This window comes from Chenopodium album, chromosome 11 (assembly GCF_948465745.1).
Source record: "Chenopodium album chromosome 11, dcCheAlbu1.1, whole genome shotgun sequence".
Lineage (NCBI taxonomy): Eukaryota > Viridiplantae > Streptophyta > Magnoliopsida > Caryophyllales > Amaranthaceae > Chenopodium > Chenopodium album.
Genome location: NC_137844.1, coordinates 49801298 through 49819629, shown reverse-complemented (window position 1 = coordinate 49819629; position 18332 = coordinate 49801298). Strand labels below are relative to the sequence as shown.

At 32.4% G+C, this 18332-nt stretch overlaps 1 protein-coding gene across 1 annotated transcript; it reads right to left on the bottom strand.

Annotated features, from left to right (window-relative positions):
• Window positions 1-163: 163 nt before the first annotated feature.
• On the bottom strand, window positions 164-772 carry LOC145566764 (uncharacterized). Its single transcript, XM_081626081.1, has 2 exons — window positions 605-772; window positions 164-529 (listed from the first exon to the last, which is right to left on the bottom strand). The coding sequence occupies exons 1-2, from the start codon at window positions 770-772 to the stop codon at window positions 164-166; spliced, it is 534 nt and encodes a 177-aa protein (XP_081482207.1).
• Window positions 773-18332: the final 17560 nt, after the last annotated feature.

The following is an 18332-nucleotide window of genomic DNA, read 5'->3' as shown; positions in this document are numbered from 1 at the left end:
AGAGGTGTGTTGGCACAGAAATTTTGTATATGTGCCATAATAGATGTTTTTTTTTAAGAAGTCCGCCGTGGGAAACTTACATCATTATATTAATGTCCGCCAAAGCTTGTAAACTTTAGGGAAAAGAGTTCGTACAAATAAATTCATCACTAGAGACTGTGTCCTACCTAGCCATTAGGTGAGCAACAGTGTTTCCCGCCCGTCGTACATGAGCACACTCAAAAGTAATAAAAGCACTATTCATATGAGGTATATCCTCATAGAAATTAAATATAGGTGCCGCACCCTCTTGGTTCAATCTGATTACCTTCACAACTCTTAAAGAATCGCACTCCAACATCACATTATCATAACCCATTCTACAAGCAAGTTCGATCCCATACCTTGCCGTTGTTGCCTCTACAAATTCAAGGGTCCAATTACACTTCGTCTTCTTGGCTGATACAAGCTGGAGACTCGCTTGTTCATCCCTGATCACCACCCCAATGCATACACCCTTATTCCTCGGCACAAATGCATCGACATTCACCTTAACACAATGACAATTAGGGCGAGACAAGCACGCTTTGGATTAGCTGAGCGGAGCAGACACGCAGCCCCCAACCTTTGCATTATATGTAACATACTCCTCGCACCATTTCACGAAACCTGCAACCACCATCACCGCATTCACCGCAACATTCCCATCAAAAATGGCCTTGTTTCTACAATGCCATGCCGCCCATGCAAGACATAGGAATATCATGAGTTGAGTCTTATCAATTTTCCTCATATTTCAGCTAAAGAAATGATGAAATGAGGAAAAGGGCCCTTCACTTATTAGGTTTAAAAACTCGTTGTGATGCCATATACTGTTAGCATGAGTGCAATGGAAGAATGCGTGGATTATTGTCTCCCTCACAGCTCCACAAATAGAACATGAGCTTGATGGTCGAATATAACGAGCAAATATATAGGACATCCATCACACCGAGAGATCCTTTGCACGCCCTCCATACAAAGTGACAAAGTTTTGGAGGTCCCTTTAAATCCCACACATCTCTCCAGAGCTCACGTTCACGATCACCATGTAAAAATTCCCAAGACTGCACTTTGCCTAACCTTCCCAACCAATAAGCTGATTTGATAGAGAAGAGCCCATTTAATGTTGGCCACCAGTACCTCTTATCTCTCGACCACACCTTCGGCAGTGGGATATCAAAAATCACCTTGCAATCTGCATCCTCAAAAGTGGCAGACACTTCCTCAAATTCCTTATTTCCTTAATTCCTATTTTCCATCTCACAAAGATTTGATTATCATATTTTCCTACCTTATATCTTCCTTGATTATTCTCCAAGTAATCTCTTTTGCCGTATTATATTTCATGACAACACACCTTCCTTAAATTAATGATTCTAAGTCACTTTAATATTAAACTTTCCATAATTCTTTAACTCTCTTCTCCAAGTAATTTTCTTAATTCTTTTTACCATAATTCTTTCTACATTCTCCTACCATAATTCTTTCATTCATGAGCCTATAAATACCCCCTTCATACCTCTCATATTCTTCACACCAAAACTCAATTCTCTTCTTCTCTCTTATTCTTCTTTTCCCTAAACCTTTTCATACTTTTCTTCTCCTCTTTTCATACAAATATTATCCCGTATACCTTTGAAGCCAGTTTTCGGGCACTTCTGGCCAGTTTTTGGGGTATTGATGTTTCACAGAAGATTGTTCCTCTCAAAAAATCCTTGAGGTTAGGCTCAAGAATCACCCAATTCGGAATTATATTGAAGGAGTTATGGCCTCTGCAAGTTTTGCCTATTCTTTCCAACGAAAATTCAATTCTCTTTAATCCTATTCTTTTATCTTTTTCAGAACGATTTGCTAAATTGGTGCTAAAAAATAAAGAAATTACTAAAATAGTGTTCACTTTAAAATATTTCTCAAAGTAGTGTTCACTTAGGATTAGAAAACTCTAAACCTAATTTTTATCGCTTCGTATTTAAAGTCTAAATAAAAAAATCATTGGTGTCTCAATACTATTTTCTAAGGGTTTTAATTAACCATTGTTCCAAACATTGATGTTTCATGTTACATATTTTTTTGACAATTTATATCCATATCAAATATGCTACAAACGAACTGCAGTAATCAGTTCACTTATTTGAAGCAGGGGAAGCATGAAATGTCTAGCTTTGGTCATATCATTGTTAGGGACATCCTTAGCTGCTCTGTGCAGTTATGCTCCTTTATTGCTTACTCGCAAGTCAGCAGATGTTAGAAAATTTTTAAACATTTATATTACTACATCATATTCATACTCCATAGTGCATATATCCATTTTTACTATTAATAAAATACAAAAGCATTAATGATGAGGCTCAATGCTAAATAAAATTAAGATATCGTAAGCATTATTTAAGATAAAAAAATTTGATGTTTGACTTGATAAAGATATATCTTATATGCATAAATGAAAATTTGGCTTGAAGAAATCCTACATACTGTAACCTCTTATGTTCTCCTTGATTAAGATTTGAGTAAGTAATAGAAAAAACCCAGTTCGTAATTTCCGAACCTACATGGATACTAAATTGAGAAATATTCTTAGATGAACACTATTTTAGTAATTTCTTTATTTTTCAACACCACATTGGCAAATCGTTCTCTTTTTCATGGTTAGTTTCTAAAATACAAATACCTATTTCAAAACTATAATTTTTTATTAAAGTATTATTTTAAAAGAGTTTTATAGTCCATGCACATTAGATTTGAGTTTATGTTGTGATAACCTTATGGTTATGTTATTTGCAAGGTGTATTCGTGATTGAAGTTTGAAAGTGCGAAGTGTTGATTGATATTCGGAATCAAGGTACGTTTAGGTGGCTAGATACCTTTGAAAGTGATTGGTTTGAATAACATGTTTGAATGATTTTATGATAATTGAATTAAATTGGTTTGAATTATGATTTATGAAATAAATTATGTTTGGAGGTATTGGTTTTAATATTTGTTTTAATAAAAGTATTTTGAATAATTGAGTTTTCAATCGTGTTTTGAATGGTTTGAATTACTCACTACTAGAAAAAAACCCATTTCCGACGGAAAAATTCCGTCGGAAACACCTTGAAATCCGTCGGAAAAGGTGTTTCCGACGGAATTTCGTTGGAAACGCCTTGGTAGGAAAAACCACCTTTTCCGACGAAAATTCCGTCGGAAACACTATTCCGACGGAATTTTCCGTCGTAAGACAATTTCTGGCACCGGCGAATTCCATCGGAAACTATTTTCGGGAAATTAAAAAAAAATACGCCGTGCCACCACCGGCACGGCGTATCACCACCTCCAAGCACCCAAAAAGGTCCTGTCAACCCCAACCAAACCAACCTTCTCAAACCCTAACCCACTGCCACCACCAACCACATCAGACCACCACCGCCGCCACTACAGACCACCACCACCGCCACTACAGACCACCACAAAACCAGCGCCACCTACTAAATTAACCCACCCAACAAAACCAAACCTAACCCAGATCCAAACCCTAACCCAGACCCGACCTAAAACACCCAAACCCCTAACCCAGACCCGACCGAACCCTAACCAAACCAACCTTCTCTCACCACCCTAACCCACCCCACCCTAACCCTAACCCTTAGCCCTGGCCGCACCCACCACCACCTCCCTCGACCCACCCTTAAACTGACCCTAAAATCACCAACGAGCCACCAGAACCCAAATTTTTTTTAAAAAAAAAACTTTAAAACAAAAGAAAGAACATTAAAAACATCAAAACATACCTTTAATTATGAAATCAGCTTCGATTCACCAAATTTAGGTTAATAAGGCTTAATTTGACAATAAAAACTCTAGATGTAGAGTTTCTAGAGTTTTGACTGTCGAATTTAACCTTAAAAACTGTATAAAATCAAAAACCTTATGAAGGAGAGGAAGTACGAAGGACAGGAAAGAAGAGAATGAGGAGGGAGGAGGAGAGGAAGTACGAAGGAGAGGAAAGAAGAGAAAGAGGAGGGAGAAAGAGAGGAAGCCATAGATGAGAGAGAAACAGCAGAAGAAAGGAGAGAGAATGAAAAGGGGGAAGTGAAAAAAAAAATGGCTAAGGGGTGAAATAAAAGGGGGCTGAATATTAGGGTTTTTAGAATTTTTTTTTAAATATATTCCCACGGAATATTCCGTCAGAAATTTTCGAAGGATTTTAATTCCGTCGGAAAGCCCATATATTCTGACGGATTTATATTCCGTCGGAAATTTCCGACGGATTTCCGACAGATCTTTAAAATCCGTCGTAAATGTCCGACGGAATATAAATCCGTCTGAATTTCCTATGTTTCCGACGGAATTAGGTGTCCGTCAGAACCAATCCATCGGAAATAGGCCTATTTCTAGTAGTGACTTATCATGTTTAAATAAAGGAATTGATTTGAAAAGTTTGTTGGATTAAATATAAGGGTTTTCAAAGGAAGAGTTATTGATTTTGAAAAGTTATTAATATGATATTTTATTCTCAAGTATTTATTAAAAGGTTGATTTTGAGAGCATGATTTAATTGGATAAAAAGGAGTTTTAATTTAATCTATTATAAAGGTTTATTTTATTTATGGAGGAACTATTATTGAATTAAAGCTTTACAAGCATGTTAGTAATCCCACTATGCGGATTTGGTTTGATAAGGCCTTAGACTTTGTATGACCGGGTCTTTCCTCAAGAATAGCCTTGTAATATAAGGAGACTAGCTTGGGGAGTGTGCACACTTGGGTGAGAAATTAGGATATTTAATGAAATTGGATTTAAAGAAATTGGTTTTATTATTATTGAATTATTGGAATGGTTGAAATATTGGAATTTGGTTTTGAATCATGAATTGGAATTATTGGTTAATTATTGGAACTGGTTTTAAAAGCATGTTTGCTACTAAATTGAATTTAATTATCTTTCACTTATCGTACTTAGCATATTTTGCTAATTCATATTTCCTATTTGTTTTGGTTTGCCCTGTTTACCTTAATGGTAAGCAGTGTTAACTAATTTCAGGTGGAGTCAATGATTGAGCATGTGGAGTCCTGGGAATGGTTTCACCTAGATTAGGAATGTTGGTCTTTATATTTTATTTTGAGTACTCATGACAATGGTTATTATTATGGTTTAGTTAATAAAAGAGTATTGAAGTTTCCGCTGCAAAGTATTGGTTTATTTAGTAAGTTTGGTAGCCTTGCGTAATCACGCGGCGGTAATACGCCTAAATCTATCTCTACGGTATAATTATATATATTTTTCTAGTAATACCGTAGAGGGAGATTTGGGGGTGTTACATTATCAAAATCAATTAGCTCGCAAACTCGCAAATCAATATCACAATGCAATTGAGGCAATAGGGTAGCACTATTACAGCTGCTAGGCAACCATGAATCTTCCCACACCTTAATTGAGGAACCATTACCCACTCTCCACCTCAATCCCTCAAGAAGCAAAGCTTTCACTCCCCAAATACTTCTCCAAGAGTAGCTTGGATCAAACCCTCTTGTTGCACCACAAAAATCAGAATATTTGAAGTACTTTGCCTTCAAAATTTTGTGTAAAAGAGTATTGTTCTCATCACATAAATGCCACCCTTGTTTAGTAAGAAGGGCATGATTGAAGCATTTTAAGTCCCTAAAAGAGCCCTAAAACCCATCCCTCCCATAAATTTTGGAAGGTATAAATCCTAGCTCCCATCGATGCCAGTGTATCTTTCTAGATGAGCCATCGGACCCCCCATCAAAACCGAGCTAAAATCGAATGAATTTCGCTAATAAGACCATCCAGAATTTGGTATATACTCATCATGTATGTTGGTATCGCCTGAGCCACCGCCTTAATCAGCACTTCCTTATGGCCGAGATAACAATTTTTCTTTCCACCCTTATAATTTCTTCCAAATGCGTTCCTTAGGGCATGTAAAAATCGCTTTATTAGATCTCCTAATAAGAGTCGACAATCCCAAGTACTTCTCATGTCATCCACCTCACGTACACCAAGAATCTCAGTAACCATCCGTCTTCTCTCAGAATCCACACATTTGCTAAAGGCTACCTCCGTTTTGCTAAGATTGACTTTCTGACCGGAAGCTCTTTCGTAGGTACTGATAATATCAACAATTTTAGAGCATTCCTGCAAAATTAGCCCTCGCAAATATAATGATATCATCCGCGAAGAAAAGGTGTGATACTCTTGGCGCATCCTTGCAAACTCTTACCTCATGGATCAATTTCTCTTTTGCTACTTTCGAAATTAAATAGAAAAAGCCTCAACACGAATCAGAAATAAATACGGGGAAATTGGGTCACCTTGTCGGAGACCACGAGACGGGATAAGAGCACCTGAAATAGCACCATTATACTTAAACGAGAAGGATACACTCGACAAACATTGCATTATCCGATTAATCTAGGCAATCCGGAATCCCATCTGCAACATTACTTTTTCAATGAAAACTCATTCCACCCTATTGTACGCTTTGCTCATATCAAGCTTGAGGGCCATAATTACCATATCTACCTTCCCTTTTCCTTTTCATAGAGTGAAAATTCTCAAAAGCAATGAGAGCATTATCCGTGATCAAACAAGAAAAGTTAACTTCATATGCATATTTTTAGGTGTAGGCACAGAACTCAAAAATCAAAACAAGAACCAAATTACCAAAATTGTCACAATTTTGGTTGTTGGCAGGATTAGTGAGAGAAAATTAGTAAACATATAATTTTAAGGGTATAAATGTCAATACACTATTTTAAAAAAATTTAATAAAGAAACAATTTACATTAATGAGAGTAAAGAAGTAATTAAAGATTTTAGATGGTGTAGCTGTCTAAATACTATTCATAAGAGTTATTTCAAACTTTTTAAAAGTCAGGGTTTAAGTAAATTTGATTAATTTGAGTAAACGAATTAAGTTAGCCCATTTTAATTCTTATAATTAAGCTAGTTTATATCTATATCTATACTTAATATTTAAAAACTCAAATCAAAAAAGACACATGTTCCTATCTTATTACACTTCCCTATTTTCTTTTTCAACCGAATATGTCACATGTGACATGTCTTCTTGCATTTTCATTAAACTTATAGTTTCATCTCCCAAACACTATCTTAACACTTTCATAAAACTTATATTTTCATCTCCCAAACACACCTCATCTTCATCTCCCCTTTTCGATTCAATATTTTACTTTTCTCTCTTCAATATTAGTTCCCCCACCTTCTTTTTTAAAGCCTCATTTTGAATTAAAGTTTCAAAATTTTAATCTCTTTGATTATATTTTGGATTACACATTACACCCATAATGATATATTGGTATTTTCTCACTATCTTTCAATGCAATTTTCTATGAAGTAAGATGAGTTTATTGAATTTGTCCCGAGTCCAAAGACTTAGATGAAGCAAGATGCCCATGCGTTTTATGTAAGAACAGGCGTCTCTACGATGTTGATACAGTTAATGTTCATCTGTACAAGAAGGGAATTATTCCTAATTACTTTGTTTGGTATAGCCACGGGGAATTCTTTACGGAGTCAGAACCGGTTCAATCAAATTCTTCTCGAAAAACATTTGTTGATGCCCTTGAAAATAACCATGAGCGTTTGTCCCATGATCATAAAGAGACAAATTCAATTAAAGAAGAACCAACACATTGTCATGCAAAAAGGAAGGTAAGTCTTAGACAACTTTGATTTTATTTTGTAACTTCTTATTTTTTTGACACAAGTGCATTTCACTCTAAGGCTGAGAAGAATGAAGATGTGTTGCCCATTACTGGTGATTTGTATGGGAAGTCCCATATGAAGGAAATACAGGGTAAAGACAAATTAAAGTACCTTGTAATGAAGCAAAACAGATCAAGGTAATTGGTTTCTATTCTTTCATGTTACATTGTAAATGAAATAGACAGTACAAGGTATAAAATATAGTCATATAACGACGAAATGAGCCTTTGATGTCCATAATTTGATCAAACTAGGTGAGATCAATGGAGTAAACCTATTCAACATGGATTAAATTAGGTTTTTGTTCATTATTTAGGTTCATTAGTCCAACGTTGGGAGCGAAACAACACATTTTGGACAAAATATGACATATAACGATGAAATGAGCCCTAAATGTTCTTAACTTGACTAATCTAGGTGAGATTGAGTGATAAAGAGTTACCGAACTGAGCTTATATAACATAAATTTGGTTGAAGTTCATTATGTAGGTGCTACATTGTTCTACTTTTTATTGATTACCAAGAGGTTGGTTGAAATAAAGTTATTGTTGTTTAATATGTATAGTACAATTAAGGGTACTGTGAAGTTTAATTTGATTGGATTTGTTAGTTTTGTGTATTAAAGACGTATGTATGATTATATTGGAGGTTGATAATAGAAATAAGACTGCTGAATTTTACATAGATTTGTTATACATGATTGAACATACTGTAAACATTGCAGGTAACTGTAGGGAATATTTCAAGCATCCCACACTTGAGCCCCACTGTGATTATACACTTAAGTATGGTGGCGTCTAAAGGGAAGGAAGCTAGAGCAAAAGAGTCGTCAACAAGTTTTAAAAACTTGTAAACCGTTCATAGGGTGAAGGTTACACCCCTTCACAATCTATAAAATCGCTAACTCCATAGTGGTCTGGAACCATAACTGGATATTCGCAGATGAAGGTACAAATCCAACCTAAAAGAGATTGAACCTGCCCTAAATATAGGCCTCTACTTTATTCTTCTCATATTCATGTGCGCTTTCTGACTAACATACAATCATTATATTAATCCTAAACCTGTTTAATCTATGTTGGTTGAACATTAATGCACAAACAAATCTATTATTGGCGATCACTTAAATTATAATCACATTAGCCTAAATAAAATTATTAATTATCTTATTAAGCGTGATTTCAAGTACAAATTCCCTTTAAACCTGCAAGAAAGGGCATGATCAAGCAATAACAATAATAATCAAGCAACATAATAACAACAATCATCATAATAATAATCAATCTCATCAAAGCATAATAATAGTAGCAAGATCCTAGGCATGATACTAACAAGATTAATAACAAATCCTCGCATGTCACTAAGCAATAAAAATTAAAGCTTTAGCCCTAACATAATACTAACATGATAGAAGAAATAGGAAGCAACCTAAACATGATTCTAGAAAGCAATAAATAACATCCTAACATGATACTAGGAATTAAAATAATATAAGCATGCTTTCTAAAGATATATAGCAATAAAACAACTTACTTTGTTGTCTCGTATCTCTTTCTATCAAAACAATACACACGTTAGTAACTTCAAGGAAAGTATTAAATCAAACTATTAATTTAAATAATTGAAATAGGGGATTTGGGACCAAACACTTAGAAATTATCAACCTTTCACGTCTAGGGTGAAGGCAACTTCGAGCTTGGTTAGGTGTGTCTAAGTCTCGTGATGGAGGAATATTGTATTTAAAAAGGCAAGGCTTAGAAAGAGGAAGAAAGAATAAGCTTCTAGCCTGTAGAGAGAGAAAGAATAGAATTGGATGATTGTTGATGATCTTAAAAACAAGGAATAAAAACCCTATTTATAGAGAAAATAGTCCCGAAACGGTCGGAAAAGATCGAATTCGATCCGGAGTAAAACTACTTCCATCGCGGCGCGATGAAGCTATCGTTTGGCGATGGTGCTGAAAAGATAAAAACGTTGTACGAAATCCTTTTCTTAATATAATTAAGTAATTAGACTCCATATTTATCATAATTAAAACCAGATTTAATCTTTTAAAACACTTGTTTTATTCCAAATAAAATTCTTTATTTTTTAAAAAATATAATTATTAATCCTAATTCCACTAGAATTTAAAAGAACTTTCTAGATTATTCTAGTAGATTAAAGTTAATCCTAATGATTTAAGGAATAATAATTAATGGGCCCTCCACTTGATCATTGGGCCGTATATAAAACTTATTTCAGGCCCAATTTAATATTTTGGTCATAACTTCCTACAAATTTTTGCCTAGACTCTAGGCTAGTCAGCTTTTCCTACACCCCCATGATACTACGTCGTTTTATATTGCACTGTTCTGCCATTTTTGTATTTTTTTTTTCTTTCTTCATTTTTCATTTTTGTTAACTTTCTATTCAAGCAACTATATAATGATTTTCTTAACCTAATTTCCATTTTATTTCTCTCTTATTTTACTGATTTCATTTTCTCTCTCCTGCATTTTTTATATTTCCCCCAATTTTTCTCTCTCTTCTTCCATGGAAATTTCTAGCTCAATTGCGTTTGATCGTGACTGTGATTCTAGCTTAATTGCTTTTGATCGTGATTGTGGTTGTACGATTATAATGTTTTGATTTCATAGTTTTTGTTCTACTGATTTTAATTTTGATTATAATGCTCTGGTTTTGGTATTGGTTTTTGTTATTAGTAGTTGATTCAAAATTTTGGTTGTATTATTCTTCTAATTTGATTCTTATTTGTGTAATTGTTTTTATTTTGTAATTATGATTGTAATCTTATTATTTGATTGTTGCTTTTCCAGTTTTGTGCGTCTTATATGAACATCTATAGTTGTTATTGTTTTGCCAAATCGATTATTTTTATCACATTGGTGTATCGTTTAAAAATAATTTTAGTAATTAAAATGATCACTTGTGTAATAGTAAATGTTCATTTATGTTTAATGTATGTCTCTGTAGTAAACTATAGGTTTATTGTAGTCGTATACGAAAATATATGTTGTACATGTAAATTTGAATGATTTTCATTCTTTTAAAGATGCTCATGTAAATTTTAACTAGTGAACATATTTTAATATTTATTCCCTCCAAAAAAATAATTTAACATTTTGTTATTCTGTTTTGTTGTAATAATGTTCAATTATGCAATTATAAATGTTCATTTATATATACACTTGTGTTTATAGAATTATAAGTTGTACATGCAACTTTTAATGATTATCACTATTTTGTAGTTTCATTAATAATGTTTAGTTATGTAACTATAGATAATCATATATATTTTTACATATGGTAATTTTACTGTAATTGATCAAATGCATTATTGTAATTGACCATTATTGCTACTGTATTTGTTCATTTATTACATGTTTAATTATTGTAGTGGGAATAGAGGATGCTGTTATTTTTTAAGAAGCAAGTCACTTTGATTTTTGGAGGAAACAATTTCCTTCGATAGATGATGCTTATGAAATGTATAATGAGTATGCTTTTATGAAAGGTTTGGGATCAAAGTTAGGAGGAGTAAAAGGCGAAAGGATGGCTCATTTTTATGAAAGGATTTATTTGTTCTAATAAGGGGTTATAAAGATAATAAGTGTAGAAATATTATTTCCTATGAGTGACTTGATACAAGAACTGAATGTTTAACTTTTGTACAGTTTCCTATTGATCGTTAAGGTGTGTTTATGAACATATTCTAATATAGTTAGTGAATGATGGTTCAAAGTCGTCAAAAAAATATTAGTATTATATATATACTATTTAAATGTTTGCTTTTGAACGATGTGATTTGTAATAATACTTTGGGAAACAAAAAGTTTATATCCTTCTTATTAAAATCAAATAGAAATTGTATATCACCAAAAATTAAACTATTGAATATTAAATATACAATTCAATTCTACACATATTGATGTTGCGCGAATCCATGCATTCTTGATTTCCTTATTTTTGTCGTCTGATCTTCCTTTTTCTTCCTTGCTAAATATCCACGATTCTTTGTTTAACTAATAGACAAAAACAAGATTTTTTTAGTTAGATTTGAGCAAGAATAAGTGTTGAAATGAACCAATTTTCATATGAATATGAAAATATAACAATTGAAATGATCGATATGGAAATGAACATATATTAATATATAAATGAACATATATATTTGTAGAATTGATCATCTATTAATATGGAATGAACAACTATTAATACAATAATGACCATATTTACATAATTGAATATGAAAATGTACATCTATTAATATATAAATGAACATGCATTAGTTTAAAAATGCCTATGAAAGATATCAATCAATGAACATGAAATATGTACGTAAATAACACTTGAAGCTATCAATATGTGATTTATCATACATCCATCTGAAAAAAAGACATATGTTGAAACTCAAAATTTAACCGAGCATGAAATATTTGAAGAAGATGACCAAAATATAAATATTTATCAAAATTCTAGTAATCGTATATTAATATGTGAAAATCATATACTTTTATGCGATTGAACATCTACCAAAATACAAATGAATATTCATCTCAAATAACTTTCCACTCCAAACTATGAAAAAGAATGAACATTTATATATACAATGACTATGTAGTAATAATTTTCCACTCCAAACTATGAAAAAGAATGAACATTAATACAATGACTATGTTGCAATATATAAAGGTAGCAATATATTTATATTAATCATCTATTAACATGTGAATGATTGTATACTAGTATATAAATGAACATTTATTGAAACGGAAATGAACATTCAGTAAAAAAGAAACGCTACGAACTAATTCAATTAATGCTTACTTTTCTCCAGATTCTTTGATGTTCTTCTCTGAAACTATTTCCTTCAACTGCCCCCCCCCCCCAAAAAAAAAAAGAGAATACTTCATAGTTCATACCCAAAAATCAAAAGCTACTTGTTCAGATTACTAGATTTTAAACGAAAATTAGTAAAAATTATTTGTTCCCTAACTAGTGAACGTATTTTAACATTTGTTCCCTAAAAAAAAAAATCTCAACATTTGTTATTCTGTTTTGTTGTAATAATGTTCAATTATGCAATTATAAATGTTCATTTATATATATATATTTGTGTTTATGGAATTATAAGTTGTACATGTGACTTTTAATGATTATCAATGTTTTGTAATTTCATAAATAATATTCAGTTATGTAACTATATAGATGATCATTTATATTTTTACATATAGTAATTTAACTGTAAGTGATCAAATGCATTATTGTAATTGACCAAAAATGCTACTATATGTGTTCATCTGTTACATGTTTATTTATTGCAGTGGAAAAGAGGATGCTATTATTTTTCAAGAAGCAAATCAGTTTGATTTTTGGGGGAAACAATTTCCTTCCGAAGATGATGCTTATGAAGTGTATAATGAGTACACTTTTATGAAAGGTTTTTGAATTAGAGTTTGGAGGAGTAAGAGGCGAAGGGATGACTCATTTTCTATGAAAAGATTTATTTTTTGATGAGGATTATAAAGATAATAAATGTAGAAACATTAGGTCCTATGAGAGACTTGATACAAGAACTGAATGTTTAGCTTTTGTACAGTTTTCTATTGATCGTTCAGGTGTGATTATGAACATGTATATTCTAATATAGTTAGTGAATGATGGTTCAAAGTCAACAATTGTAAATGCTCAACCACAAATACAAGTTCTTATGAATATTTAGTTTTTTATTTATGAACATGTTGTTTCCCTAATATGAACATTATATAAGTCGTCAAAAAATATGAACATATATATATATATATATATATATATATATATATATATATATATATATATATATATATATATATATATATATATATATATATATATATATATATATATATATATATATATATATATATATATATATATATATATATATATATATGTTGTTTCCCTAATATGAACATTATATAAGTCGTCAAATAGAAATTGTATGTCCCCAAAAATTAAAATATTGAATATATAAATATACAACACAATTCCACACATGCATATTATTATACACAATGAATTCTCGATCCAAAATCGGAAAATTCAAGCTCGTGTTATTGGTCCGTGTAGTGCGAATCCATGCCTTCTTGCTTTCCTTATTTTTGTCGTCTTCCTTTTTTTTCATTGCTATTGTGTGGTGTAGCTCACTATATCCACGATTCCTTGTTAAACTAATAGACAAAAATAAATGAATTTTTCGTTAGATTTGAGCAAGAATAAGTGTTGAAATGAACCAATTTTCATATGAATATGAATAGTATAACAATTGAAATGATCAATACGGAAATGAACATATATTAATATATAAATGAACATATATTAATGTATAAATGATCATCCATTAATATGAAAATGAACAACTATTAATAAATAATGAACATTTTTGCATAATTCAATATGAAAATGAACATCTATTAATATATAAATGAACATGCATTGGTTTAAAAATGCCTATGAAAGATATCAATCAATGAACATGAAATATATACGTGAATAACTCTTGAAGCTATCAATATGTGATTTACCATACATCCATATGAAAAAGACATATATTGAAACTCAAAATTGAACCGAGCATGAAATATTTGAAGAGGATGACCAAAATATAAATATTTATCAATATTCTAATAATCGTATACTAATATATGTGAAAAATCATATACTTTTATGTGATTGAACATACATCTGTCAAAATACAAATGAACACTCATCAAAATAATTTTCCACTCCAAACTATGAAAAAAGAATGAATATTAATACAATGACTACGTAGTAATATGTAAATGAACAATTATATTAATCATTTATTAACATGTGAATGACTGTATACTAATATATAAATGAACATTTATCAAAATGAAAATGAACATTCATTAAAAAAAAAAAAAAAAAACCACTACGAACTAATTTAATTAGTGCTTACTTTTCTCCAGATTCTTTGATATTCTTCTCTGAAACTGTTTCCTTTGTACTGCAAAAAAAAAAAAGACTTCATACCCAAAAATCAAAATGTATTTATTCAGCTTGCTAATATTTAAATGAAAATTAGTAAAAATTATTAAAAAGCAATAGTTAATACTCTTTTTTCCATGTTTTACACTTTGATGTTATTCCTGTAACACTATTGCAACAAAAATTTATTAAAACTAGTGTTTATACTCTTTTTCGAACTAAATATGAACAAAATCACTTTCTCCTTTGAATTTCGACCTTGATTTGGTAGTAATTGAACAATTTTTTTGATAATTTGTCACAAATTCGTAGAAATATTCGGATTTAAAAATGCAAAAAATGGGTGTAGAGAGAGAAAATGCAGAAAATGGGTAAGGAGAGAGAAAGTGAAATGAGAATGATGGTTTGATTTTTTTTTTTTTTTTGTATATATATGGTGGGGAGGGGGACAGTGCGTTTATGTAGTGAAAGTGAGTATTTGAGGAAAGGGGTGTAGGGTAAGATGGCTAGACTAGAGTCTAGCCATAAATAATTAATAACTTCCTCATTATTCATCGGAATTGGGCTTATAATATATCGTTGAAAAGCTCTTTTCAAGCCCCATCCAACTACACCATTATTGGACCCTTATCATGGATCAAACTAAACTGAACTGGACATTTCCCATAAGTAGAGTACGAAAAGAAATATTTTCGAAAACACCGGGAGTTTGGACCCCGAAATGTGCGGCGCGCTCTAGCCTTTTGGCGGCAAGAACGCGAGCCTTAAGCGGAAGAGGGGCTTGTGAACACGAAGAAACACAAGCGGGCAATTAAATCAAAAGAGCACTCACGTCTATTTGGCGACGGAGTGTGGGTGGTCGGGGCTTGTGACGGCCGATACTTCAAGGAGGGCACAAGCGGGTCCGAACCACGAGTTCTTAATGCATCAAGTTGGTTTGGAGGGGAGCTATTATGCAACTAAGACACAATATCTATAAAGGTCTAACAACAAACAAGCATAAAAGTAAAGCAACACTTGGTAGAGGGAAAGAAGTATTTTTATTAAAACGACCGCATCACAAGACTTTTCACATTTCACCTTGTTCGATAATTAAATGACGTGAAAAATATTCATCACTGGGTTTGGTTTTTGGGGAGACACAATCAAGTGTCTACAGTAACCTATGAAAAGAATCTTGCTGACTGCGATGAGGAAGACAATGTAATAGATTCGAGTTTGGGTAGTGGTGAAAAGAATCTTGCTGTTAGCCATGAGGAATTGAAGACATTGATATAGGTTCGAGTTTGGGATGCTGAGTTTAGCCGAGATGAATTGAAGAATGAAGTTTATAGACTCCTACGCTCTGATGTTTAGCACGATTAGTGGCTCCTTTCCTTTTCACCCGGCCGCAAGGGTGGATTAGAAATAAGAATTATTGGGATGGTAATACAATTAAGAAAAGGATACGTGCATGTCATGAATCTTTTGCTATTGAGCATATAAAATTGCCATCCCTATTGTTGTGTGCTACTCTGTATTAGTAAAGCCAGTAAATGTAAGTTATAGCCAAACTGTCGATAGGAAGTAAATATGTCCAACTCGCAAAATTAAAGCATTAATTATTGCTAAAATAAGAGTAGAAAAACCGAACTCAATTTGCTCTTGAGCATTGTAGCCTGTAGGTGGTGAAAGGTGGAATTTCAGCCCAACTACCTGTTTCTTTCCAACTAAAAAATTGCAATGAAGTCAATTACAGTGACTTCATGCATCCCCATTCAATTTTGCCAGTGTCTTGTTATAGTAACTTCCCGTATTTCACTTTTTATTATTACTTGAGCTAATAATACTAATGTTCCAAACAATATAGGATCTCACTAACTAGTGTCCGTGGTGTTAGATAAGTAATATAAATATTGCTTAAAATAGTATTAACTTAAGAATGCATAACAAAATTACGCGTTGTTAGTGTAATTAATGGTTACTCTAATATTTCTACTTTTAGTTCTCTTATCTAGCTCATTAGCCTTTGATAAAAATACATTACACTGTACTAATTAGTTGAATTTTATAGATTATAAGTGGTAAAATGATACCTCTTTTACTTTATCCCAAAAATCGAGTGAGTATTTTGTCTTTAAAACAATACTCTATCAATAATTGTCCTCCTTTTAACACAAAAACTCATTTTATCTAAATTTACAAGATGATTTATACCATAACACTATTGCGGTTCAGCCAAAATCATGACATTGGTCGAACTTGATTAGGCATGTGAAAAAATTGTTACAACCTACTCCCTCTGTCTCTGTTTTTTTGCCCCATAGCTAATTTTTGAGTCAACTTTTAATAACTTTAACCGCAAATTCCCATTAGTGTATAGGAGATAATATAGTCAAGTGGGATCTTGTTGGATTCGTCGAATTATATATTTTATTAATATCAAGTTTTTATAATTTTTGCACTTAAAGATCTTGAGATATATACGTTTTAACACGCATCTCGAATACCGTAAAAAGTTCAATGGAGTTAAAAAAAGGGACAGAGGGAGTAATGAATAAGCACTATCTGGCTTATAAGTCAATTTATTTGTTAAGAATTTTAATCATATTTAGCCGATTTAAACAATTTCTTAATTTCTCACACAAACTAATTAATGTTGTTGGCAAACGATTGAAGAACTAATGCACTAAAAACACATGCACGTAATTCATTTGGTAGTTAGAAATTGGAAACCAATACAAAACTTTAACTTGTTTTCCAAGGCAAGCCCACTGCCACGCAAGCTAAGCCTCGATCTATATAACTTTGCCATAAACTTACGCTAAATCCTACTCATCACACGCTGGTTAGTGGTCACTACTTATTATTGCTACTTTAATTACATACTTTCATTATATATTAATTGTGATAAATATCAATTACTTGTACTCGTATTAAATAGGAGTATGTAGCAACATTGTCCAGGTTGATTTCACGTCTTTTCTAATTGCATAAAGTTAACGATACCCTTTAATCATCACGTGTAATAAGTTAGAAGGGTATAATGTCATTTTTATGAGAAATTGGACGTACCTAATTTATGGAGAAAATAGAATCCTCGGAATTGTGCAATCATAATTAATTCTTAAATATTACAATAACTAACCTAACATCTCACTCATATGAGTTCAATTTCTTAGCATGTGTTTGTTAGGTGGCTCAAATGATTTAAATTTGTAATTTTTTAACAAATTTGTTAAGGTGATTATATAGATTCTAGCATGCATAAATATGTCTAAAGAGCATGTTTCGGGTGAAAACAATGGGACCCTGCTGAAGGTCCGAAGATGTGGTGAAGGCTGGGCTCGGTCCAAGTGATGTTGGGCCGAGGGTTTCCTGCACAGCAAACACACGTAAACTAGCCTCGGAGGTGTTGTCGAGGAAGGCCCCTCCGATGCTAAAGTCAGTACAATGTGTAGAGAGAGAAAGCTATGCAAGAGAATTAATTGCTTGAGGCTTTGTGTGAATGTTTGTACAAATGAGATATTGATGGCTTTTATACCTCTGCATATATGGGAGAAGTGGGCCTTGGCCTAATTGACTTGCCTTGTTGACTGATCTTGACTTTA

Bases quoted from the DNA above. Each gene is read 5' to 3' on its own strand.
- LOC145566764 (XM_081626081.1), bottom strand. From the start codon at position 772: ATGAGGAAAATTGATAAGACTCAACTCATGATATTCCTATGTCTTGCA. The intron at 530-604 runs GTTGGGGGCTGC...CATTGTGTTAAG, and splicing joins ATGTTACATATAATGCAAAG to GTGAATGTCGATGCATTTGT.